Raw genomic sequence first — 22,607 nt, forward strand, 5'->3', positions numbered from 1 at the left:
ACTTGCAAGCTAAGGGGTGAAATGACCAATCTGCTAAATGAGGGTAGAATCAGAGAGATTAGGGAATCGGCTGTTGTAGGAATCCTGGCAAGAGGAAATGGTGGCTTTGACCAGGGTGATGGCAGTGAAAATAATGAAAATATGTTGACATACTGAGAAATTTTGAAAGTTGTACCTATAGGATTTGCTCTTGGATGAGATGGGAGTGCAAAAGAAAAAAGGTTAAGGATGATTGCATGGTTTTTAGGCTGTGCAACTGGAAGCATGGAATTTCCTGCCATTTATGGAGATGGGGGAAGTAGGTTTAGGGGAACAGGATGGGGATTTCAATTTTGGAGATACTGTACTTAGATTAGACCTTCAAATTTATTAGACTGTTTCTAGATCAGAGGAGACAGGTAAATTTGAGAGTCCTCTGTTCATACTGGTATTTAAAGCCATGAGATAGGTATCACTTAGGAGGTAAGAGGACTATCCCCTAAGATAGTCCAAGGCTTAGAGGATGGGGATGAGGTAGAGGAAGCAGCAAAGATCACTGAGGAGTTACAGATGAGGAATTGGTGGTAGAAAACCATCAATGTGTAAGTCCTAAAAGCCAAATTAAAAAAATGTCTCAAGAAAGAGGGAGTGATCATCTATGTCAAGTGCTGCTGTTGATTCAAGATGAATGGTTCAGGATCAATGAGAATTCACCAGTAGGATTATCAATATAGATGTTCTGGAGCCCGAGGGGCGCCTGGGTGGCTCAGTAGGTTAAAGCCTCTACCTTTGGCTCTGGTCAGGATTCCAGGGTCCTGGGATTGAGCCCCCGAATCAGGCTCTCTGCTCCGCAGGGAGCCTGCTTCCCCTTCCTCTCTCTCTCTCTCTGCCTGCCTCTCTGCCTACTTGTGATCTCTGTCTGTCAAATAACTAAGTAAATAAATAAAATTTTTTTTTAAAAAATGTTCTGGAGCCTGACTGGAAGGGATTTAATAAAGAATAGGAGAAATGAGAGATATGTAGACAACTGATTCAAGAATTTTGCCCTAAAAACAAAACAAAACAATTGCAGCCATGGATATAGAAAGGGATGTAAATTTGAGAGTGAGTTTGTTTTTGGTTGGTTTTTAAAGATGGGAGAATTTATGGGATGTTTACACATTGACTGGAATTGATGCAATCAGAGAGAAAAACACTAAAGAAGGAGAATCACTAGACAGTATCCTTGAATAGGCCAGAAGAAGGACTGGCCTTAAGGTGGAGTAAAGAGTCCATCCCCAGTACTAGGCAGGGAGAGTAATGGGCTCAGAGGCAAGTGGGTTGTCGTAGAAGTCAGTGGAACTTCTCAGACTGCTTCTAATTTTCTTAGCAAAATAGTATCAAGGCCCTCTAAGATAATGTCTAGTCCCTATAAAAGGAAATAACATAAAGATAATCATCATTTGTACTGATAATCTGAGCTATTGCTGTGCATGAAATATCCCACTTTTGAAATACTACTCATGTTGTTTATCTTTTTATTTATTATCATTTATTTATTAATGCCTGTTCTGATTAGTGGTAGTATAAACGGCTTGACTGTAGGGACGGTGTTCATATTTCCTGGTTTCACCTGCACAGCATCTAGCATCTAGCAAATGCTTAATAAATGGGTTCTTCCCATTGAGGGCCTGAGGTTGGCCATGAACAGAATGTTTTCACAGTTCAGTTAAACTACTTGTTAATCTCTGTTTCTTTTAGTTGTTGTTGTTAACCCATTCTTGAAACAATGTGTTTCTTTCAGGTACAAGATTATCTAAGGAGATTTGAAAGTATACCAGATATGCTTGAATTGGATCACCTCACAGTTTCAGGAGATGTGACATTTGGCAAGAATGTTTCACTAAAGGTGTGTTGTTCTGATGAAAATTACAGTTTTTACAGCTTTACAAAACAGGTTTCATTTTCTAGTCCTAAATTTACCTTTATTTTAAAGAATACTTTTTAATCTATACCAGATGTTTATAAGACATAAATACATTTTAAAAAATAAAATAGCTTACCACAATATTTAGCATTAATATTATCTTCCATAGATATACAACATAGTTAAAATACAATAATTGTTGTATATAGGAACTTTGCTTTCCATTTGAATCCTGTATTCCACAAACACAAGTAATTTAACTGGTACTATTTTATTGAAATGACAGTCTGTAAAAGAGAATCACTATTAAAGTAGCATTAGCTCACCCAAGAGGACTATTTGAATCTGAAAGTAGAAAAGATAACTTCACTTATACTAATTATAATATATTCTCTTTTTTTAATATTTTATTTATTTATTTGACAGAGAGAGATCACAAGTGGGCAGAGAGTCAGGCAGAGAGAGAGAGGGGGAAGCAGGCTCCCCGCTGAACAGAGAGCCCAATGTGGGGCTCGATCCCAGGACCCTGAAATCATGACCTGAGCCAAAGGCAGCAGCTTAATCCACTGAGCCACTCAGGCGCCCCTAAATATAATATATTCTTTTAAAGTAATCAGTTGTCTTCAGTATAGAGATTTATTCACATACTACAGTACTTGGGTACTCAGATAAATATCATTCTAGCCTAAGAAATAGGAAGGACTATGGGTATAAGTATTGAAGCTCAAAACCAAAGATACAACAGCTTTTTACTATTCTTCCTTTATTAAAGCTCCTTAAATAAAGATCTGGGAAAACAAAAAAATATATGTGTATGTATAGATATGTCTGGTATATATATATTTATATACAGTTGACCCTTGAACAACATGGGGCCTGGGGAGAGTGACCACTATAGTCAAAACCCATGTATAAGTTTTGACTCCCCAGAAATGTAACTAGTAACAGCCTATTGTTGACTGGAAGTCTTACTAATAACAGTTGATTAACATATTTTGTAGGTCATATATATTATATACTGTATTCTTACAATAGAGGAAGCTAGAGATAAGAAAATTTTAAGAAAATCATTTATAGTACTGTTCTGTATTTATTGAAAAAAGTGCATGTAAGTGGGGCCCAGACCATTGAAACATGAGTTCCAGGGTCAACCGTACAGACCTGTATATGTGTGTGTGTGTGTGTGTATAGAACTTTATTGCTGATATTATGTGTGTATATACACACATGTACATGAAACTTTACTGCTAATACTCATCTGTACAGTCTCACTTAAGACATGAAAAATATATTAGTAAACTATTTTTAAAAAACAAAAACCCAAACCTGTATGTAAATATAAACCAAGCACCTCAGTATCTTTATGAAGGTAGATAATGCTGGTGACCTTGCAGGTAGTTCTTTCAAAGGGCCAGTTATGCTGTGGCATAGGGTCTACTTCTCACTTCTAGTACCACCTCTGATACAGAGGCAAGGTCTCCAGAACTACTGCCAGGATTCCTAGAGGGACACATTATATAATTTTCCTTAACCTATTATTTTTCATGTTTAATATTGCTATATGTACAAATGCTACATTGTAAATGGAGTTCTACATAAATTTGGTAATTGTAAGAAAATCAGTTGCATTTCAGCTGCAGTTTTAAATATATTCTCTTCTGTTTTGTCTTCCCTGTCACATAGGGAACAGTTATCATCATTGCAAATCATGGTGACCGAATCGACATCCCACCTGGAGCAGTATTAGAGAACAAGATTGTATCAGGGAACCTTCGTATCTTGGACCACTGAAATGAAAAATACTGTGTACACTTCATACTAATTATGGGCTAAACAGTTTCTTATAATGAAATGTTCTCTAGGATTCTAAAATCAGCAGGTACTTTACTATGTTACTGTACCCTGCAGTATTAATTTTTAAAGTAGTGTTTTTTTTGCAGTATGCTTTTAGTCGAAGAAAAGCACAGATGGAAGCAATATTTTTCTTCTTTGAAGAGGACCCTGAAAGTTCATCTTAAAGTGCAATACTATTTAATCTTAAAACTGGGGCAGCTCTAATGGAACATCTTTTAACTGCGGCCTCAGTGACGGTCACTTTGAATTGCTAGTGATTTTCAAAAATAAAGCTGTGAGGCAATCCATGTGCACATGTACACTTTCACTGCTAACCTTAGTAAATAGTTTATGAAAAACGGTTTATTCTTGCAAAACAGTTACTGAACCAGTTGGAAGATTTGCTCTTGAAATATTTAAGTACTCACTGGCCAGTTACCTAACACATCTAATTTTTGCTTTTCTAAGAAACTTAACCACATCATTCTTTCCATGGGAATTAAACCTGAAGGTATTTAGTACCTATCATCTAGTCCTAAGCCTGGGATGCCTGCCATGCTTTCCACAGACTCTCCATTTATTAAAACAAATAAAGTGATGTTTCTTTTCCCAGCTCAAGAGTTTGGGGGTGGGTAGAGGTAGGGTATTTCTTTGACATCCTTGTTCTCTAGTATGATGGGGTGGAGGTATAACTTTATAAAAAGTTCCCTTTCCCCAAAGCATTCTTGGTGTGACTGAAAATATTCACGAATAACCTTTCAAATCAGTTCTGCTGATAGTTTAATTTGTGGCTTTTCTCTAAAGATTAATTACATTTTCTAATTTTTCCATACTTGTTTTTGAGTAGGCTGCTTGTAATTTAAAGTTTCCTGTATACTATTAAAAAAAAGTTGCCTTATAAAGTCTGGTAATTTTTTACAGCTTTATTTTAGACAGTTTAAGAACCAATGACATACCTTAGTAATGATAAAGAAAACAGGCTTTCCTTTTAAGAAATGGAAGAGCACAAAATAAGACTATTTCATTGTACATAATCACCACAAGGTTAGGCACTCTGACAGGGTTTAGGCAAGATCCTGGTATGAGGTGAGGCACAGGCACTTTCATTTGTAGAGTGCTGCTGATTCTATTTTTGAAGGTAGGTATTATAAAATCTTTAAATAACTTACTCGTCACCTTATATTTCTGACCCCAACACAGCAGCCTATATTTTAAAAGTTCTGTTTTCTTCCTGGTCTTTGTTCATATACACGTCAAAAGTAACTTTTTTAAAAACAAGAACCCAAGGGGGCCATATTTCATATGTTATCTAAATGTTAAAATGAGAACTCATAAATAGGCAGAATATATGAAAATGTATTCTTACCATTTGCTAGAAATAAAAAGGAAAAAAAAGCCCCACAAACCAACCCTTCATAGATACTTTTATAAAAATACAGCTATTAAACTGCAGCCTTTCATATACCACTTCTGAAAAGTATTTAAATTAGTAGTTGCATAAATAAATGCCAGTATCTTATTCTTTAATTATTACTGTGATCAAACTTTCAAGTATTTAGACTACTCTGGAAGGCTTTACTCAGTTGACATACAGTGGTGGTAGAAAGATTAAATATGCGACACCCAAGGCCTGAAACTTGACATTGGTCACTAAAACAAAAATTGAATTTCTAAATCCAAGCAATCAAAAGATGTTTATTTTTTATAGAAAGATCTGTAAAAAAATAATTTTTCAAACAGCTTTACTTTCATAGAGAAAACTTTCTACAGAGGTTGACTAAGATTTTAATATTTTAAATTGTACCATCATTAAATAAGGTGGGACACCATATGAATTTCATTGCACTGGAAGAAATGCAAAGCATTTTTTAATATAAAGTATACAGAGCATTCTAGTCAACTACAGCTGTGTTACAGCTATGTGTTCTTTTGGATTTGGTCCAAAGAAACCTGAGTCTGTTTCCAGAGAGAATGAAAAATGTTATAGACACCTGATCAGTTACTCCTCACTGAAGGAAGCATAAAAATGGCATTCCTTGTAGATCCCACTGAATCCCAGTTTCCCAACACTGATACTTTCCTTTTCCCCTTCCCCTATTCCAGTTCACTTTGGGTTCGAGGTTCAGTTCTTGAATCACAGGCATCCACATTTTCTTCATAAATATACACATCCCATGGTCAGATGAGCTACCCAGTTTTCCAGTATGTCATCACCTCTTCTGTTCCCAGATCTCGGACATATTTAGGTCCAAATCTTTAAGACCTTTTAAGGCTTGAAGATTTCCAGTGTAAAAAGCTACATCTGCTGTGACCAACCTAGACATTGGAGAGAAAACTATTTTTAATCTCACTTTCTACTGCATAATTAAAGAAGCAATGTTCATAGAGTCAGTCTTATTCTAACTGCCGAGACTATTATTTAAAATTCAGATTTCCTAGGGACCAAATGTCAGTATGTTTCTTAGCAGGATTTCTGCTATCAGATAGTTAGAGTGCTCTCTTTCAACAATGAATATCTTGAATAAAGTAGTGCAGGCTGGACTGGGTTTCATAATTCTGCCTAATAAAATAGATTTATCTTAAAACAATATGAAATAAAATAGAACAATAATATATTAAGATGTTTCTTTGGTAAGTTGTCACTACAGTATACAGTTGACTCTTGAACATCAGGGTTTGAACTGCACAGGTCTATTTACAGATATTTTTTGACATGGTACAGCATGAAATGTACTATTATGATTTTCAAAACCTTTTCCCAGCTTTACTACAACAACACAGTATATAACGTACAAAATATGTTAAACAACTCTTGTTGTTAATGATAAGGCTTCCAGTCAACAGTGGGTATTATTAGTTAGGTTTCTGCAAAGTCAAAAATTACATGTGGATTTTCTACTGCAAGGGGAGTGGGTGCCCTCAACCTCTGCATTGTTCAAGGATCAACTGTACATGTATATGACTAAAGAAATCAAGTGAAAGAAAGATAAGGTTTCCGGAGTGACATCCAAAGGAGTTAAATGAAAGCTGAGATTCATGTATATGTTATTACTAGATAGAAAACCTGATACATCCAGCAACACTAGATGAAAAAACAAAGTCTTACACTTTTGAGTACTGAGCTGTCACATTAATGTCCATACTTGAAAGGACATTCCAGGAAACAACACTCGGATAAATAAATACTAAAGCTCCATGCATATAAAATAGGGACTGGCCCATCGAGGAATAAATAGACCCTGATTTAGTAGTTTGTAAAAGAGAAGAGGAAAGCCAGCTTCAGTATTTTAATGAACACATAAGTTCTGGATTGCTAGAGTACATGGGACAAAGGTATTAGAAGCACCCTCAATGTTTGTACTACAGTCCAATTTATAAAATGCTTTTAGACTTATGTACTTAATGTTTTACCTCTTATCACATGGCAGAATTTAATGAGGATCATATTTTTCATTTAAAACATCTAATTCAGGTATTTTTAAAAGATTCAAAATTATACTTGTGATAGATAGTATGGTCAATTAAGTACACTAAAACTGATAGCAACAGCTCAAAAAAGAACAAAACCTTTCTAAGGCAAGGTTCTCACACTAAAAACTAAGCATAAAATTAGCATTTAATTCTCCACTTAAAAATATTTCCTGAGTTTTATCAAAGTTGAAAATTGTTTAACATAAAAGATATTTACAACATGTATAACTAACAAAGGATTAGTTTGATTAGGGCATAAGCAAAACTAAAATCCACACAAGAAAAATAATACCCAAGAGAAAAATGGGCAGAGAAAATGAACAGGAAAAGTCAGATAAGAACACTAATAAATGACTAATAAATATATGAAAAGATGACAAACATTAGGAAATGCAAATCAAAACAAGATACCACTGGCAATCATTTAAAAATCTAACAGCAAATGTTTGGAAGCATTGTACAACCACTCTGGAGAATATTCTCACAATACCTAGTAGAGTGAGAATGTACATATGCTCTGACCAACTTGTATATATACCCCCCCAAAATGGTCACACTATTAGATATGTATATAGATCTTCACTGTGGCATAGCTGTAATGGAAAAAAGTAATGACCTAGGAATCTATCATTTGGAGAAATGACTATATTAAATATGGTTGTTTCATGTGGGAGAATAAAAAGCAGTAAAAAAAAAATAGACAATTCCTATATATCAAACCAGTTACAATGCTGAGTAGAAAAAAGTAAGCAGTGTATATACAATATACCATATAAGTAAATTAAGTTTATAAAACAGTACTACCTACTTTTTTAAGATACAGAGATAATGTGAAGGACTGAAAGAATGCAGACCAAATTTATTAAAAATATTGATTATGAGTTGGGGCAAAGAGAATGTGACTGGAGATGGGGTCAAGGGACACTTCAGTTTATCTGGAATGTTGGTTTTTGGTTTTTTTGTTGTTGTATTTTTTTAAGATTTTATTTATTTGAGAGAACATGAGCAGGGGAAAGCCATCCCAAGAACAAAAATTTCTTTTAAGCAGGTAGTTTGCTATGTCTTTGGCTAGAGTCTAGAGATTAATTTTCAGAGAATTCCATAATTCAAGGGATTACTCAGAGGCATGAACTGACTTACACAGAATTAGTGTCTTTAAAAGTATGTGAAATCACTAAGGTGGTTCAACCCCCAAATAGCTATATTAACAAAGAAAATAATACGTAATGAGTTAGCCTGGATGCTTCAGAACTTTTGGTCAGAAAAACCAACCAACCCAGATTTAGCTATGGGACTAAAAGAAAACGTTATATATGAGAGGAGTGGGGCTTAAAAATATTAGTTTTTTAAAAAGAGTTTCTGAGAGATATCTGGTGTTCATAAACTGTCCTTAAACTTCTCTGTGGCTCTGAAATTTTTGAAAATAACAATTCTAAAAAAAAAAGAGAAAAACAAGATAATAATCGAGAGAATCAGATTTTTGCATCAAAAAGTTCAGCGTGGCCAACAGATTCAGCAGTCTGAAGCTTCCAAATATTTCTTGCAAAATCAATTCAGTGTACTTGTTTTATTGTAGAGGACCAATTTCTGACTCCAAAATACTTTTTTTCATTTGTTCCTATAAGTATGAAGTTTAAGCCTGAAACTTAACAGGGAATAAAATATCTTATTCCTCAAAAATCCATGGAACAGCTACCACTAAGGAAATCCTATTAAGGTGTAGCTTCACGATTAGTGCTTTTGCATTTTGTATAATCTTTTTCCCATATCTTTATCTATGTTGCTCCTCACAAAAATCTTGTTATGGTACTTTTTACCATTATCTCTATTTTCAAATTTAAGAAAATAAAAGCGCAAAGTGTGTAAGCGATTTACCTAAAGTAACACAGCTAGTAAGCAGCGGAACTTAACCCAAGTTTTCTGATTCTAAATTTTGTTTTCTCTTACATAATTAAATTATCTCACCAATAATACATATATTTTGTTCAACAGCTTACAATAAAATGGACATATACACTTATACTTTATTTTTTGTGACCCTTTGGAAGACTTTAAAGCAAATTTTATCTTTCTCATTTTATGAATAAGGCAGAAGTTACTTAACTTCTAGTGGACCTTTTAGTGGTCACACAACTACAAAGTAGGACTTTGAGTCCTGTCCACATAGGGAGAGACTACTGGGTAACATAAGGAGGTGCTGACCCACAGTGCCTCAAAACAGACATTTTAAGTAATGGACCATTTATAAAACACTTTAATGTAGAAAGACAGATAGGCAGATACAGATATCCTCTCCACAGAGAAAAAAGGCAAAAAGTTGCTGACTTTACCATTGTGGGGGTCCGACATAGTGGAAAAGGATATACGGTAGAAAAGGACAGCATAATGAATAAAAACCAATCAAGCAATCCAGCACAGGAGCACCCAGTAAAAATATTTTGAAAACATACCCATTTTGAGGTCCTCCATCATTTATCACATTTAAATGAGATAACTGCTTTTTCAAGTGGAGTTTATAACTTGCATTAATTCTTAAAAATAACATCTGGAGAAGAAAAAAAATGGTTTCTTAACGCTCTACTGAAATAGAAGACATAAGCATCTGAGTTATCAGTATCAAATCAGTATTATTTGAAGAAAAATTTTTAAAATTTTTAAAAAAATCTTTGCTTTGGCATATACTTTTAAGTATACTTTTAAGAAGCTCCTCTAAGGTATTTAGTTGCTTTTTTTTTTTTTTTAAAGATTTTATTTATTTATTTGACAGAGAGAGAGATCACAAGTAGGCAGAGAGGTAGGCAGAGAGAGATAGGAGGAAGCAGGATCCCCGCCGAGCAGAGAGCCCAATGCGGGGCTCGATCCCAAAACCCTGGGATCATGACCCGAGGCCTTACCCAGGCGCCCCTAGTTCCTATTTTAGTATAATTTTTCTACATTTTTGGATAAAAGCTTGTTTTCCCCTTAATGATATGTTTTATCACTGCCTTTCTGCCCCTTAGAAGTCCTCTAGGATATATGAGGGGATCAACCACGACAGGCAAAAAGAAATAGAGAATTCTGCAATATATTAAATATGAATTTGATAGGGAAAAAAAAGGCCACAATGGTAAGAGGCAAAGATACTTTCATCCTTCTAAACTGGTACAATTACTAGAAATTATTTTGTTGCCCCTGTATGCAGATATTTGATGTAATGGCTCAAAACTTATGTGGGAAATACCTGACCTGAAGCTATATATATTTAATCTTTGGAAACAATTTTTTAGAGTAACACTGATTTTCAATAGGGAGAAATATATATAATGTCATCTATGGTAGTTTTGTGGAACTACTAGTATTCAATATTGATATAAAATCTAATTCTTACCCAGCTCTGACAAGAGTTCCCTTTAAATGATGATGTAGATAAAAACACATGGACTACCTGTATGCCCAGCTCCCTGACCTGGCCATAATTAGAACTCGGATGACAAATCCACAAGGTCAGAATGTCAGAGGTGTGAGATCTTACACTTGCAATGAGAAGAATGGCTTGACTAGGAAGTAATGAGAAAGAAAAAAGAGACCCAGTGGGAGCTCCATATATTATAGCTCCTTCTCAATTCTTAGCCTCAAATGAGTTGGATGATATTTCATCATGAGTTTGGAATGATTAATGAAAACCTAGGGAAACATGAAGAAAAACAGTAAGAGCTACTGTAGGATGGAAGTCTGAGGTGGTATGGGAAAGGAAAGCAGTAGGAGATAGAATAGGCAAAAGATACTAAGAAAGCTACCTTTTGCTCCCAAATACCACTCCCATGTACCTAATTAATTTGAGGCAAACTCAAGAAACAAACTTGTCTAAATACCAAAAATCCCTGGGAAAACTCATCAACCGTACAACTAGGCTTGTATTCTAACACTATCATTCTCCAACTAGGCCTGAATGAGATAACCTGGTATAGAGGGAACAAGCTAAGGTGGGTAAAGAAGATTGGAAAAAAAAGAATCTTTAAAGTACCAGGAAAGGGGAACCAAGCAAGTTGGGGGGTGAGGTAGGAGGGTTGGTGAACAGTGAAGAGAACTCTGATAACACTCATGTAGGGGAAGACAATCAGGACAAAGGGTGGATACTTCATAGGTAAGAAGTGCCAAAGACTACCCATTTTGCTATTTTTCTGGTTATGCCTACTACTGATCACTTACACTGATGTAACAAATATTAATGAAGTATATTGACTGAGTTACTTTATGTGTCATCTCATTAATTCCATCACTAATTCTTCTACTATCCCATTTGGATTATAATAACAGCAACATATTTTACAGTTGAAAAATGCTAACTCTGATTTTCAAACTGATAATGTACTGAACAATCTAAGTAGAATCCAGCATTTCTGATACTCAATGGCCAAATGAAAAATCTGCTTTTTATAACTGCTGACACAGAGCAGAGCAGTTACTGCTCTGGCCTGTTGGAGCTAGGGGCACTTTGAAATCAAGAAATTTTTACCTATGTTCCACAGGTCAATGTAACAGCTGAAAAACATAATCATATTGGAGTAAGAACTAGGCTTAACTGTACCAAAAGTATGTAAAAACATTCCAATTCTGCATGCATATGTTATATATAAAAAAGTAGTGTTAGGAATTACTACTCACTTGTGTTTGTTCTTCTGGAAGAAGATCAAATATAGCTTCATGCATTTTTGCCATTTGCTTACAAATATTCCTGAAACAGGCAGAAGGAACGGGAGCTTTCACCTCGTACTGGCAGGGGAAAATAGTGAGAATTATATTCATGTCCTCTGGATTGTTTATTGTCCCCACTATTCCCTCAGACATATGTTTCAGCCCTTACATGCCTAACTCTAATAGAGTTGAAGCTTACACTTCAACTATGATCTATGCCACTCATGCAAATCTCAAGAACTTTTCATTAAATATCCTAATCTACTTTGATGAGTCCAGCAAAATTAGTGGCTAAAGAACACAGGCTGCTTCTCTTAAGACAGACTTTGTTTGGGTACAAATCCCAGCCCTTCAGAGTCTTAGCTATGTGATACTGGGCAAGTTACTTCATTTCTCTAGATTTCAAAGGCCTTGCTGTAAGGACTTAAAAGAACACAAAACAATGCTTGATACAAAGTAAGTACACAAAAAATGTTAGCTACCAGTCTGGCTCGATATACAATGATGAATCTTTCAAGTAGGCCCTCCATATTAACATTATTTTTTAAGCATGATTTTCAGAGTGTGTCAACATGATCATATCAAGTCAACAGGAGTCTGGTAGAATTAAAATTTTCCTTTTCTTTTGTAGGTAGGCCAATTAGTAATCACATTTATCTTAACTATGGTAGAGGAAGCCTTTTTCAGAATGACCTATACTGAAAATTTAAACTTAGGTAAATTCATTTTTACTATCCTTACATTTGGGATAATATACTAGTATCATTCAGATAACCATCTTTGGCCCATATTTTACAATTCACAACTTAACTTATAAACTATTTTTATTTATAAGACAAATCTGGGCTATATAATTTAATGTACTAATCTTATATAGTTTTTTAAAAGGATGAATTCCAATATACTGCTCTTAGCAGGACCACAGAGAAGTCATCATGTGACTGGGCCCAAAATAAGCAAACTTGTGACCATATAGATTTTACCTTTCTCCAGCCTAGAAATACATAAAACATCCTTATCTTTTTTGTTAACAACAGCTTTAAGATATGATTCACATAGCATAAAAAGTTCATCTGTTTAAAGTATTCAGTTAGCTAGTTTTTAATAAACTCAGAGTTATACAACCATCATCGTTAATTTCTGAACATTTTCATCACCTCAAAAGAAACCCATAACCATTAGCAGTCACTCCACCTGACCCCTCCCCTCAGCTCCTGGCAACCACTCATATCCATAAATGTAATCACACAATGTATGGCTTTTTGTGACTGGCTTCTTTCACTTAGCGTAATGCTTTCAAGATTCATCCACATTGTTAACATGCATCGAAACTTCATCCTTTTTAGGGTTGCATGACATTCTACTGTACGAATATACCGTAATTTGTCCAATCATTAACTGATGAACATTTGGGCTCTTTCCACTTTTTGGCTATTATGAATAATAATGCCGTGAACACTCGTTTTTATGTGGGCAAGTTGTTTTCAATTCTTTTGGGTGTATACCCAGAAGTGGAATTACTGGGTCATATGGTTAACTTTAATCTTTTGACAAAATACAAAAGTTTTTTCCAAAGTAGCTATATCGTTTTACAGTCCTACTCAGCAGTATATGAGGGATCCAATTTCTCCATATCCTCAACCAACACTAGTTATTGTCTGCCTTTTTAATTTAGGCATCTTAGTGGGTATGAAGTAGTTATCTCATTATGGTAACATCCCTATATTTTAAATACCACTTGTACTGGGATGAATAGTATCCCCCCAAAATTCATGTTCACTTAGAATCTTAAAAGGTCATACCAGAAGAGAGCGGGACCTAAATCCAAGGACTGGTGTCTTTATAAAAGAAAAGAGAAGGAAATTCAGACATAGACGCAGAGAAGGAAAATGACCACGTGAAGACAGAGGCAGAAATCGGAATGACACATTAACAAGCCAAAGAATGCCAGCAACTGACAAGCACCAGAAGCCAGGAAGAGGCAGGAAATACTCTTTGCTAGAGCCTTTAGAGGAAGCATGGTTAACAACACTTTGATTCAGGACTTCTGCCTCCAGAATTATGAGAGAATACATTTCTGTGGTTTTAAAGCCACTCAGTCTTTGGTAATTTGTTATGGCAGCTCTAGGTAACTAGTACAGCCTCAAAACCTTCCTCCACCCCTGCCTGCCCTAAAGATACTATTCTTTCCATTTTACCTTCACCATCATTTCTTCAGGCACCGAAACTTGATACTGTACTTTTTAATTCTCAACCCTTAAAATCTGGTTCTAGCCACTACCCAAACCACCTGCCTCCACTATTAACAATTTTCTGAAATTTCTGCAAAAATCACTAAAGCATCCTAACTTCCAAATTTAGTGACTTTCCTAGTTCTCCTTCCTCATTGCTCTGTCCTTGGTCCTCAGATAATGTAGTGTTTTCCTGAGTTTCCTCCCTTCCTGACTTTCCTCTCTTCTGTATCCTGTCTCCTAAGTGCAAAAGCTTCTTTAATCTTAACTCCCCTTTATCCCCTTTCTCTCTTATCAATCTCAATCTAACAACTTCTAATGTATCTTTAGTCTTGAAACACTTCATTAAATTTCAGTCACCCATCTCCTCAATGTTCCACACCATAAATGAGTTTATCATGAACTTTTTCAAACATGCTCCTCCTTCCCGTTTCCATTACTACTGCTGGTTTCATAATCCTCCTGCTCACATAGACTGAAAATCTTCACCTCAGTTTTTATTCCTCCTTATCCTTGGTTCCTTGTATTGAGTTGGTGACTGAGTGCCATCAATGTACTTTCAGATTATTTTGCAAGTTAGTATTCTAGGTCAGAGTTTCTCATCCTCTAACTACCAACATTTTGGGCTATCTTATTCTTTGTTGGGAGGGCTATCCTGTGTATTGTAGAATGTTCAGTAGCATTCCTCACCTCTACTCACTAGCTACCAATATTGTTCCACTTCCCAAACTGTGACGACCAAAAATGTTCCCAACACTTCTGAATGTCCTCAGGGGAAAAAACTGTCTCAGCTAAGAAACACTGCCCGAGGTGAAATCTTCAATACTTCTTACCTGAAAAAATGTAGTCACATTTTAATGAGTCCAGATATAAGGTCAACAAACATTTAATAAAACTGCCTGGTACATAAGAAACTCTGGATACATATTTTCTTAAATGTGTGTTTATATCTGCATATATACACACTTATGTAATTATTAAGTATATAGGTATATATGTGTACATATATGTGTGTAAGTATGTACATAGGTATGTAGGTATATGAGTGTGTGTATATATGTATATGAATGTGTACGACTGAACAATGTGTCAGATGCTATGCTAGCTGGAGTGTACAAAGATGAGTCAGAGACCAAGCGCTCTGGGGAGCTGACAGCCTAAAAGCTGGCTGGTATTCCAGAAAGTGGGCTCTGCATGCTCCAAAAATATGGGTGAAGACATTTAGGCAACAGCAGAGATGGCTTCCCGAGCAGTACACCTGGACTGCTGAGTCTTCAAATGAAAAAAATTAAGTGAAAGTATTCCAAACAGATGACATGCTGTATCACCTCAAATCCATTCTATGTACTGTCTGATAAATACTACTAAAGTACAATTCTAATCCTATGATTTGTTATTTTAAAAACTTTTGGGTTCTACTTCTGTTTAAAATTTAGAAAGCTGTAAAAGAATATTCTACTACCCTCACCACAAGAAAAAACTGTAATAACTTACAAAATCTGAACTTTTCTTGAACCCATCGGACAACAGAGGTCCCAGGAAACAAAGGAACTAATTCCAAAGAGTGACAAGCCCCACTGAGGAAAGATGGGACACAGGAACTGTCTCACTTTGCCAGAGCACAGGAAGAAGAGATGACCACCACAGAAACAAATAGAAATAAAACAACATTTTAACAAATTCCCAAGGGCCAATTATGGACTACTATATATTTATAATAAATGAGAACACTGGCCACACGGAAAGTATGCACTCACTCACAAGTTCTCCTCCATGGGTATCCAAAAGGTCCTCACAAACAATACTGGGGTCAGAACTGGAGACCACAGAATCATTCTCACAGACAAGCAGGAGGTGACTGGCCACCACTAGAGAAAAGGAACAAGAACTGCCCACTTCCGTGCACCCTCCTCTTAAAGCAAAAGTGTAAAGTCACAGAGAAAGGGCACCAATTTCTTTATTCCCAGGGTTGTGAGGAATAGAAACAAAAAAATACCTTTAAGCCCAGGATCAAAAACCAATCAAAGTAGAGGTTGGCTACCACTGGAAGAGGGGTTGGAACATTGAGAAGACTTAACATCCAAGGACTTAACCTGATTTCAAGACTTTTAATAATGCTACAGCAGTTAAGACATTAAGACATGGAATTGGTCTAAAACAGACCAATGGAACAGAATAGAGAGTCCGAAAATAGACCCACAGGAAAAAAGTCAATTGATTTTCAACAAAAGTGCCAATGGAGAAAGGACAGTCTTTTCAAAAAAAGGTTCTGGAACTATTCAGAAAAAAGAACACTGACTCATATTCTGCACGATATACAAAAATCAACTAGAAATGGATAACAAATATACATATAAAGCCTGAAGTAATAAATCCTTCAGAAGAAAACACAGAATCATCTTTGTAATGTGGGTTATACAAAAATTTCTTAGGACAACAAGAAGCATGAATGATAAAAGAAAAAATGAAACTGGAACTCATCAAAATTTAAAACTGTTCTTTCTATGACACTGTTAAGAAAATGAAAAGATAAGTGACAGACTGGAAGGAAATACTTACAAAACACATATTTGATAAAGGACTTGTATCAAGAATATATAGAACTCTCTCACAACTCAATAACCCAATTTTTAAAAATTAGCCAAAAGTCTGAACATGCTACCATAGAAAAGACACAGGTGAAAACCAATACATGAAAAGATGCTCAACATATAAGTTATTATGTAAACTAAAACCACAATGAGTTATCACTCCATACAGACCTAGTAGAGTACTAATTTTAAAAAACAGAGAAAGTGCTGGTGAGGATGAAGAGCCCCTAGAACTCTCATATATCACAAGTAGGGGAAAAATGGTATGAATGTTTCATTCACATTCCTATACCACCATTAGCAGAGTCTAAGCAATTGGTAAAACACATGAAAAAAAATGTGGCAGTTTTTTATAAAGATATCATGAAGTTTTATACTTTTATACAACCATCAATTTAATCCAAGGTATTTACACAAAAGAAATAGAACATGTACCCACCTATAAATGCATATATGAATTTTTAAAACAGCAGATGAAAATCAGATCAGTGGTTGTCAAGGTTTTGGATGTGGGGAGAGAAGTGACAGCAAAAGCGCCTGAGAGAGTGTTTAACAGTGATGGAACTGTTCTATATCTTGATTGTGGTAGTTCTACTACCACACAGGTTAAAGTTAGTAAACTACGTATTTAGAAAGGGTAAATCTTACTGAACATAAATTATACGTCTATAAGCTGGACTTAAATCCATCAGCTTTCCACTGGTAGCAAAAACTCTTCACTGTCTTTCCAACATATCTCCCATTCCTCAGTTCAACCACCCTAAAACATTAGCTAAATAGAATAACTTACCTCTGTTATTTTAACAACAACAAAAGCATTAGCAGTCAACATTTACTGGAAACTTGCTATAGTCAGACATATGATAAAAGAAAAGCACTCCACATAAATATTATCTCATTAATCCTTACTACAACTTTATAAGGCTCTATTATTTTCCCTATTTAAAGACAGAAACTGAGGTTTAAGGAGATTAATTTGCCCAAGGTGCTTTAATGGCTTATCTGGGACAAACATGAACTTAGGTCTACCTGACTCCAAATCCCTGACACTGATCTTCCCCCTTATGATTCCTACCTACAATGCTGCCAATTCAAAACACCTCTTTACCTCAACTTTGTTTACCCTAACCATAGCGATCTTTAAAAGCAAGACTTAACATGCATGCCTCATCCATAAAGTGTTCCCAGATCTCCCTCCTCAGCTGGCAACCAGCTCTTCCAAAGCATTAAAAGCTCTAATAGCACAAAAGAGATTCCTTATTTCGGCTCTTCCCATATTCCACCTTCTGGTATAATTATTGATATACTTTTCTTATTAGATAGTTTACTATTTGAGGGACAATAGTGAAGACTTCTTCACCTTATGTATCCCAGTTACCTAACACAATTTAATTTCCTGAATTAATGAATGAAAGAATGAATACAGGAATAAATGACAGCTGGGACATTAGTTTAGCCAGTATAATTAGATGTTTATGTTTCATTCTATCCAAGCAATGGTACCATCACTTACTAGCTTTTTAGAATCAGCCTATATTACTGTGTTATCCTTCTTTCTCCAAATTAAATTTTCAGGTAAGAAAATAAAAAGCTAAAATTAAGAGGTTTAGCCCAAACCAAACACTGTCTGTTATCCTGGGATGAATTAAAAACAGAGCTAAACTCCTGGGTAACCCATAAAAGCAACTAGGGGAGGGAGTGGCAAACAGAGACTTGTTAACTGGGAGAATGTAATAGGTCAAGGTAACAGAAGTCTCAGTAGGAATATAGTAGTGAAAATACTAAGTTCTAAAGACTAGGCACATTCTTGACATTAAAAATAATGGGGAGGAGTATATTTAAAGTTTGTAAGACTTAAGACACATAATAACTAAATGCTGTATGTAAACTATAGAAACCCTTGTTCAAACAAGTTATTGACATTTTGGGATAACTGATAAATTTTAAATAGGAATATGCATTAGATGATATTAAGGAATTATTGTTAATTTTGTTAAGTGTGATTTGGTAGTATGAATATGTAAGAAAGTTTCAGTTTTTAGACATACATAACTGACTTATTCAGGGCTGAAATATCATATGCCTCACATTTATTACAAAATATTTTATGGGGCAACAAGGTGGCTCAGTAGGTTAGGCACCCAACTCCTGATTTTGGCTGAGGTCATGATTTAGGGTTGTGAGATCAAGCCCTGCATTCCAGCTCTGTGCACAGCAGGAAGTCTGCTTGAGATTCTCTCCTTCTGTTCTCCACCCACCCTGGTAGTGCTCTCTAAGATAAATAAATCTTAAAAAACTAAAAAAATATTTTAGCAAAAAAAGCAAAATGTGACTGTTACATAAAGGTGATAAATACATGGAAAGCTCATTAAATAATTCTTTTTCTTTACCAATAGATTAATAAATAAATAAATAAAATCTTCACAGGAGAAACTCAAGCCACAGTCCTAATTCTTGGTAAACCAACCAACCAAACAACAACAACAACAAAAAAAAACCCACAGAATAAATCATGGATTTGAGTACTGGCACTTTTTTGGTTTTGCTTCATTATACTCCAGAGCTTATTACTAGTTTCACTATTTAACATTTACCTTATTTGACACTATCAGGTACTTACAACCCTCTGCCTTGTTGGATAGTAAACTTTTCTTTCTCTCTCTCTTTTTTAAAAGATTTTATTTATTTATTTGACAGAGAGATAGAGAGCATAGGTAGGCAGAGAAGCAGGCAGGAGAGGGAGAAGCAGGCTCCCTGATGCGGGATTCAATTCCAGGACCACGACCTGCGCTGAAGGCAGACGCTTAACTGACTGAGCCACTCAGGTGCCCTGGTAAACTTCTTCCTTAAAAATTAGCTCATCGATTTTCTCCAAATCTTTATTTGAATGCGATTAGTTAACATACAGTCTAATATTAGTTTCAGGTGTAGAATTTAGTGATTCATCACTTACATACGATACCTGTGGCTGATCACAAGTGCCTTCCTTAATCCCCATAAACCATTTAACTCATCCCCCGACCATCTCCCCTCCTGTAATAGATGGTAAACTCCTTTAGAGTAGTCACGGTGTATTATTTATTAACTTCTGGTAGACAGAAGAAGGCCATGTATCAAAAAGGAAAACTGGGGTAACAGTACTGCTTTTGAATTTAGTTTGTACTTGGCAACCATAAAAATAGAGAATTCCTGCGGGAGGAGTCAAGATGGCAGAGAAGTAGCAGGCTGAGATGACATCAGGTAGCAGATCAGGTAGATAGCTTATCAAACCATTCCAAACATCTACAAATCCAACGGGAGATCAAAGAGAAGAGGAGCAGCCATTCTAGAAGCAGACAGTTGACCACTTTCTAAAAGGTCCGGCCGGTGGAGAAGTGAATCCAAAGCGAAAGGAAGATAGACTGCGGGGGGGTGGGGGGTGGGGGGTGGGGGGTGGGGGGTGGGCTCCCAGCAAGCAGCGGAGCAACGGAGTACAAAACCAAAACTTTTAAAAGTCTGCTCCACTGAGGGACATCACTCCAGAGGCTAAACAGGGGTGAAGCCCACGCGGGGACAGGGTGGTCTCAGGTGCCATGGGGTCACAGAAGGATCGGGGGTGTCTGAGAGTCGCAGAGCTCACAGGTATTAGAGTAGGGAAGCCAGCTACAGAGACGGAGCTGAGGAGTGAGCTCGATCCATAGCACAGGTCACTGCTCTCTGAGGGGGGACCCAACAAGATCGGGGAGACTCCCCTGGAAGAGCTCAGAGATCTGCGGGGTTCGGAGACTCCAGGCAGGGCTGTGTGCCAGAGACAAAGACGCTTGGTCACGGGCTGGGTGAGCTCAGAGCGCAGCCAGAGGCCAGGGAGACAGGAGTGACTGAGCGCTTTTCTTTGAGGGTGCACTGAGGAGTGGGGCCCCAGCTCTCGGCTCCTCTGGGCCGGAGACTGGAAGGCCGCCATTTTCATTCCCATCCTCCAGAACTACGAAAAAGCCTTCAGGGAACAAAAGATCCCAAAAGCGAACCCGAGCGGATTACTTAGCCTGGCCCCTGATAAGGGAAGTGCAATTCCGCCTCAGGCAAAAACACTTGAAAATCATTACAACAGGCCCCTCCCCAAGAATAGCATGAAGTCCAGCAACGAACAAGTTCACTTACCAAGGAAAACAGCGGAATTCCAGAGGAGGAGAAAGCAAAGAATGGAATTCATGGCTTTCTCCCTATGATTCTTTAGTCTTGCAAAGTTAATTAAATTTTTCTTAATTTTATTTTTATCTTCTAAATTTTTTTTAACTTTTACCCTTTCTTCCTTTAACATTTTTTAACTAGTTTATCTTAATATCTTTCAAAAAAATTTTTTTGAACCTTCATTATTATAATAACGTTTTATCCTTCATGGTATCTAACTTTATTTTTTATGTACACATAGGGGTTTTTTTCTTCTAAAAAAATTTGGGATACAACTTCCTCTGATAGATCAAAATATGCCCTAAATCTAGCACAGGGTTTTATTCTAGTCTACAGCCTGAGCAAATTCTCTCCACTTTATTTTATCTTATCAACTTCATATCTTATCAACTCCTTTTTTAGAAATTAAATTTTTTTTTCATCTTTACAGTCATATTCCATCCCTTCATCACATTTACGCTTATATACGTTTTTCATTCTTTAAAATTTTAGGAGGTAGTTTCTTCTAAGAGACCAAAATACTCCCAAAATTAAGTGGGTGAACCTATTCTATTCACCAATCTAATATATATATTTTTTTCTTTTTATATTTTTTCTTTATTTTCTTTTTCTCTTTTAAATTTTTTTTTTTATTTTTCTGAACCTGTTTTTACCCTCTTTCTTCCGCCCATGATTTGGGGTCTCCTCTGATTTGGTTTAAGCACATTTTATTGGGGCCTTCGCCACCCTTTTATATTTTATTCGCTCCTTCATATATTCTTATCAGGATAAAATGACAAGGCAGAAAAACCCACCACAGAAAAAAGAACAAGATGCAGTAGCAAAGGCCAGGGACCTAATCAATATGGACATAGGTAATATGTCAGATCTAGAGTTCAGAATGACAATTCTCAAGGTGCTAGCCAGGCTTGAAAATGCATGGAAGATATTAGAGAAACCCTGTCTGGAAAAATAAAAGCCCTTTCTGGAAAAATAAAGGAACTAAAATCTAACCAAGTTGAAATAAAAAAAGCTATTAATGAGGTGAAATCAAAAATGAAGGCTCTTACTACTAGGATAAATGAGGCAGAAGAAAGAATTAGTGATAAAGAAGACCAAATGACAGAGAATAAAGAAGCTGAACAAAAGAGAGACAAACAATTACTGGACCACGAAGGGAGAATTCGAGAGAAAAGTGATACCATTAAGACGAAACAACATTAGAACAATTGGGATTCCAGAAGAAGAAAGAGAGGGGGAGAAGAAGGTAAACTGGAGAGAATTATTGTAAAGAATTTTTATAATATGGCAAAGAGAACAAGCATCAAAATTCAGGAGGCACAGAGAACCCTGCTCAAAATCAGTAAGAATAGGTCCACACCCTGTCACCTAATAGTAAATGTTACAAGTCTTGGCGACAAAGAGAAAATCCTGAAAGCAGCCCAGGAAAAGAAGTCTGTAACATACAATGGCAAAAACATTAGATTGGCAACAGACTTATCCACAGAGACCTGGCAGGCCAAAAAGGGCTGGCATGATATATTCAGAGCACTAAACGAGAAAAACATGCAGCCAAGAATACTATATCCAGCTAGGCTATCACTGAAAATAGAAGGAGAGATAAAAAGCTTCCAGGACAAACAAAAACTAAAAGAATTGGTAAACACCAAACCAGTTCTACAGGAAATATTGAAAGGGGTCCTCTAAGCAAAGAGAGACCCTAAAAGTAGTATATCAGAAAGGAACAGAGACAATATACAGTAACAGTCACCTTAC

The 22,607-nt window shown here is 36.1% G+C and overlaps 2 protein-coding genes across 8 annotated transcripts in view; one reads left to right on the forward strand and one right to left on the reverse strand.

Annotated features, from left to right (window-relative positions):
• Positions 1 to 4,026, forward strand: part of UGP2 (UDP-glucose pyrophosphorylase 2) — a 69,031-nt gene extending 65,005 nt beyond the window's left edge. For all 4 annotated transcript variants that reach the window (XM_059187819.1, XM_059187817.1, XM_059187821.1 and 1 more), the window contains 2 exons: positions 1,763 to 1,867; positions 3,569 to 4,026. In XM_059187819.1, the coding sequence (XP_059043802.1) occupies positions 1,763 to 1,867; positions 3,569 to 3,676 (213 nt within the window). In that variant the 3' untranslated portion in view covers positions 3,677 to 4,026. The remainder of the gene's footprint in view (positions 1 to 1,762; positions 1,868 to 3,568) is intronic.
• A 600-nt stretch (positions 4,027 to 4,626) lies between these two features.
• Positions 4,627 to 22,607, reverse strand: part of VPS54 (VPS54 subunit of GARP complex) — a 97,518-nt gene continuing 79,537 nt past the window's right edge. For all 4 annotated transcript variants that reach the window (XM_059187815.1, XM_059187814.1, XM_059187813.1 and 1 more), the window contains 3 exons: positions 11,834 to 11,941; positions 9,640 to 9,734; positions 4,627 to 6,034 (listed from right to left, as the gene is read on the reverse strand). In XM_059187815.1, coding sequence (XP_059043798.1) covers positions 5,929 to 6,034; positions 9,640 to 9,734; positions 11,834 to 11,941 — 309 coding nt within the window. In that variant the 3' untranslated portion in view covers positions 4,627 to 5,928. The remainder of the gene's footprint in view (positions 6,035 to 9,639; positions 9,735 to 11,833; positions 11,942 to 22,607) is intronic.

This window comes from Mustela lutreola, chromosome 9 (genome assembly GCF_030435805.1).
Source record: "Mustela lutreola isolate mMusLut2 chromosome 9, mMusLut2.pri, whole genome shotgun sequence".
NCBI lineage: Eukaryota > Metazoa > Chordata > Mammalia > Carnivora > Mustelidae > Mustela > Mustela lutreola.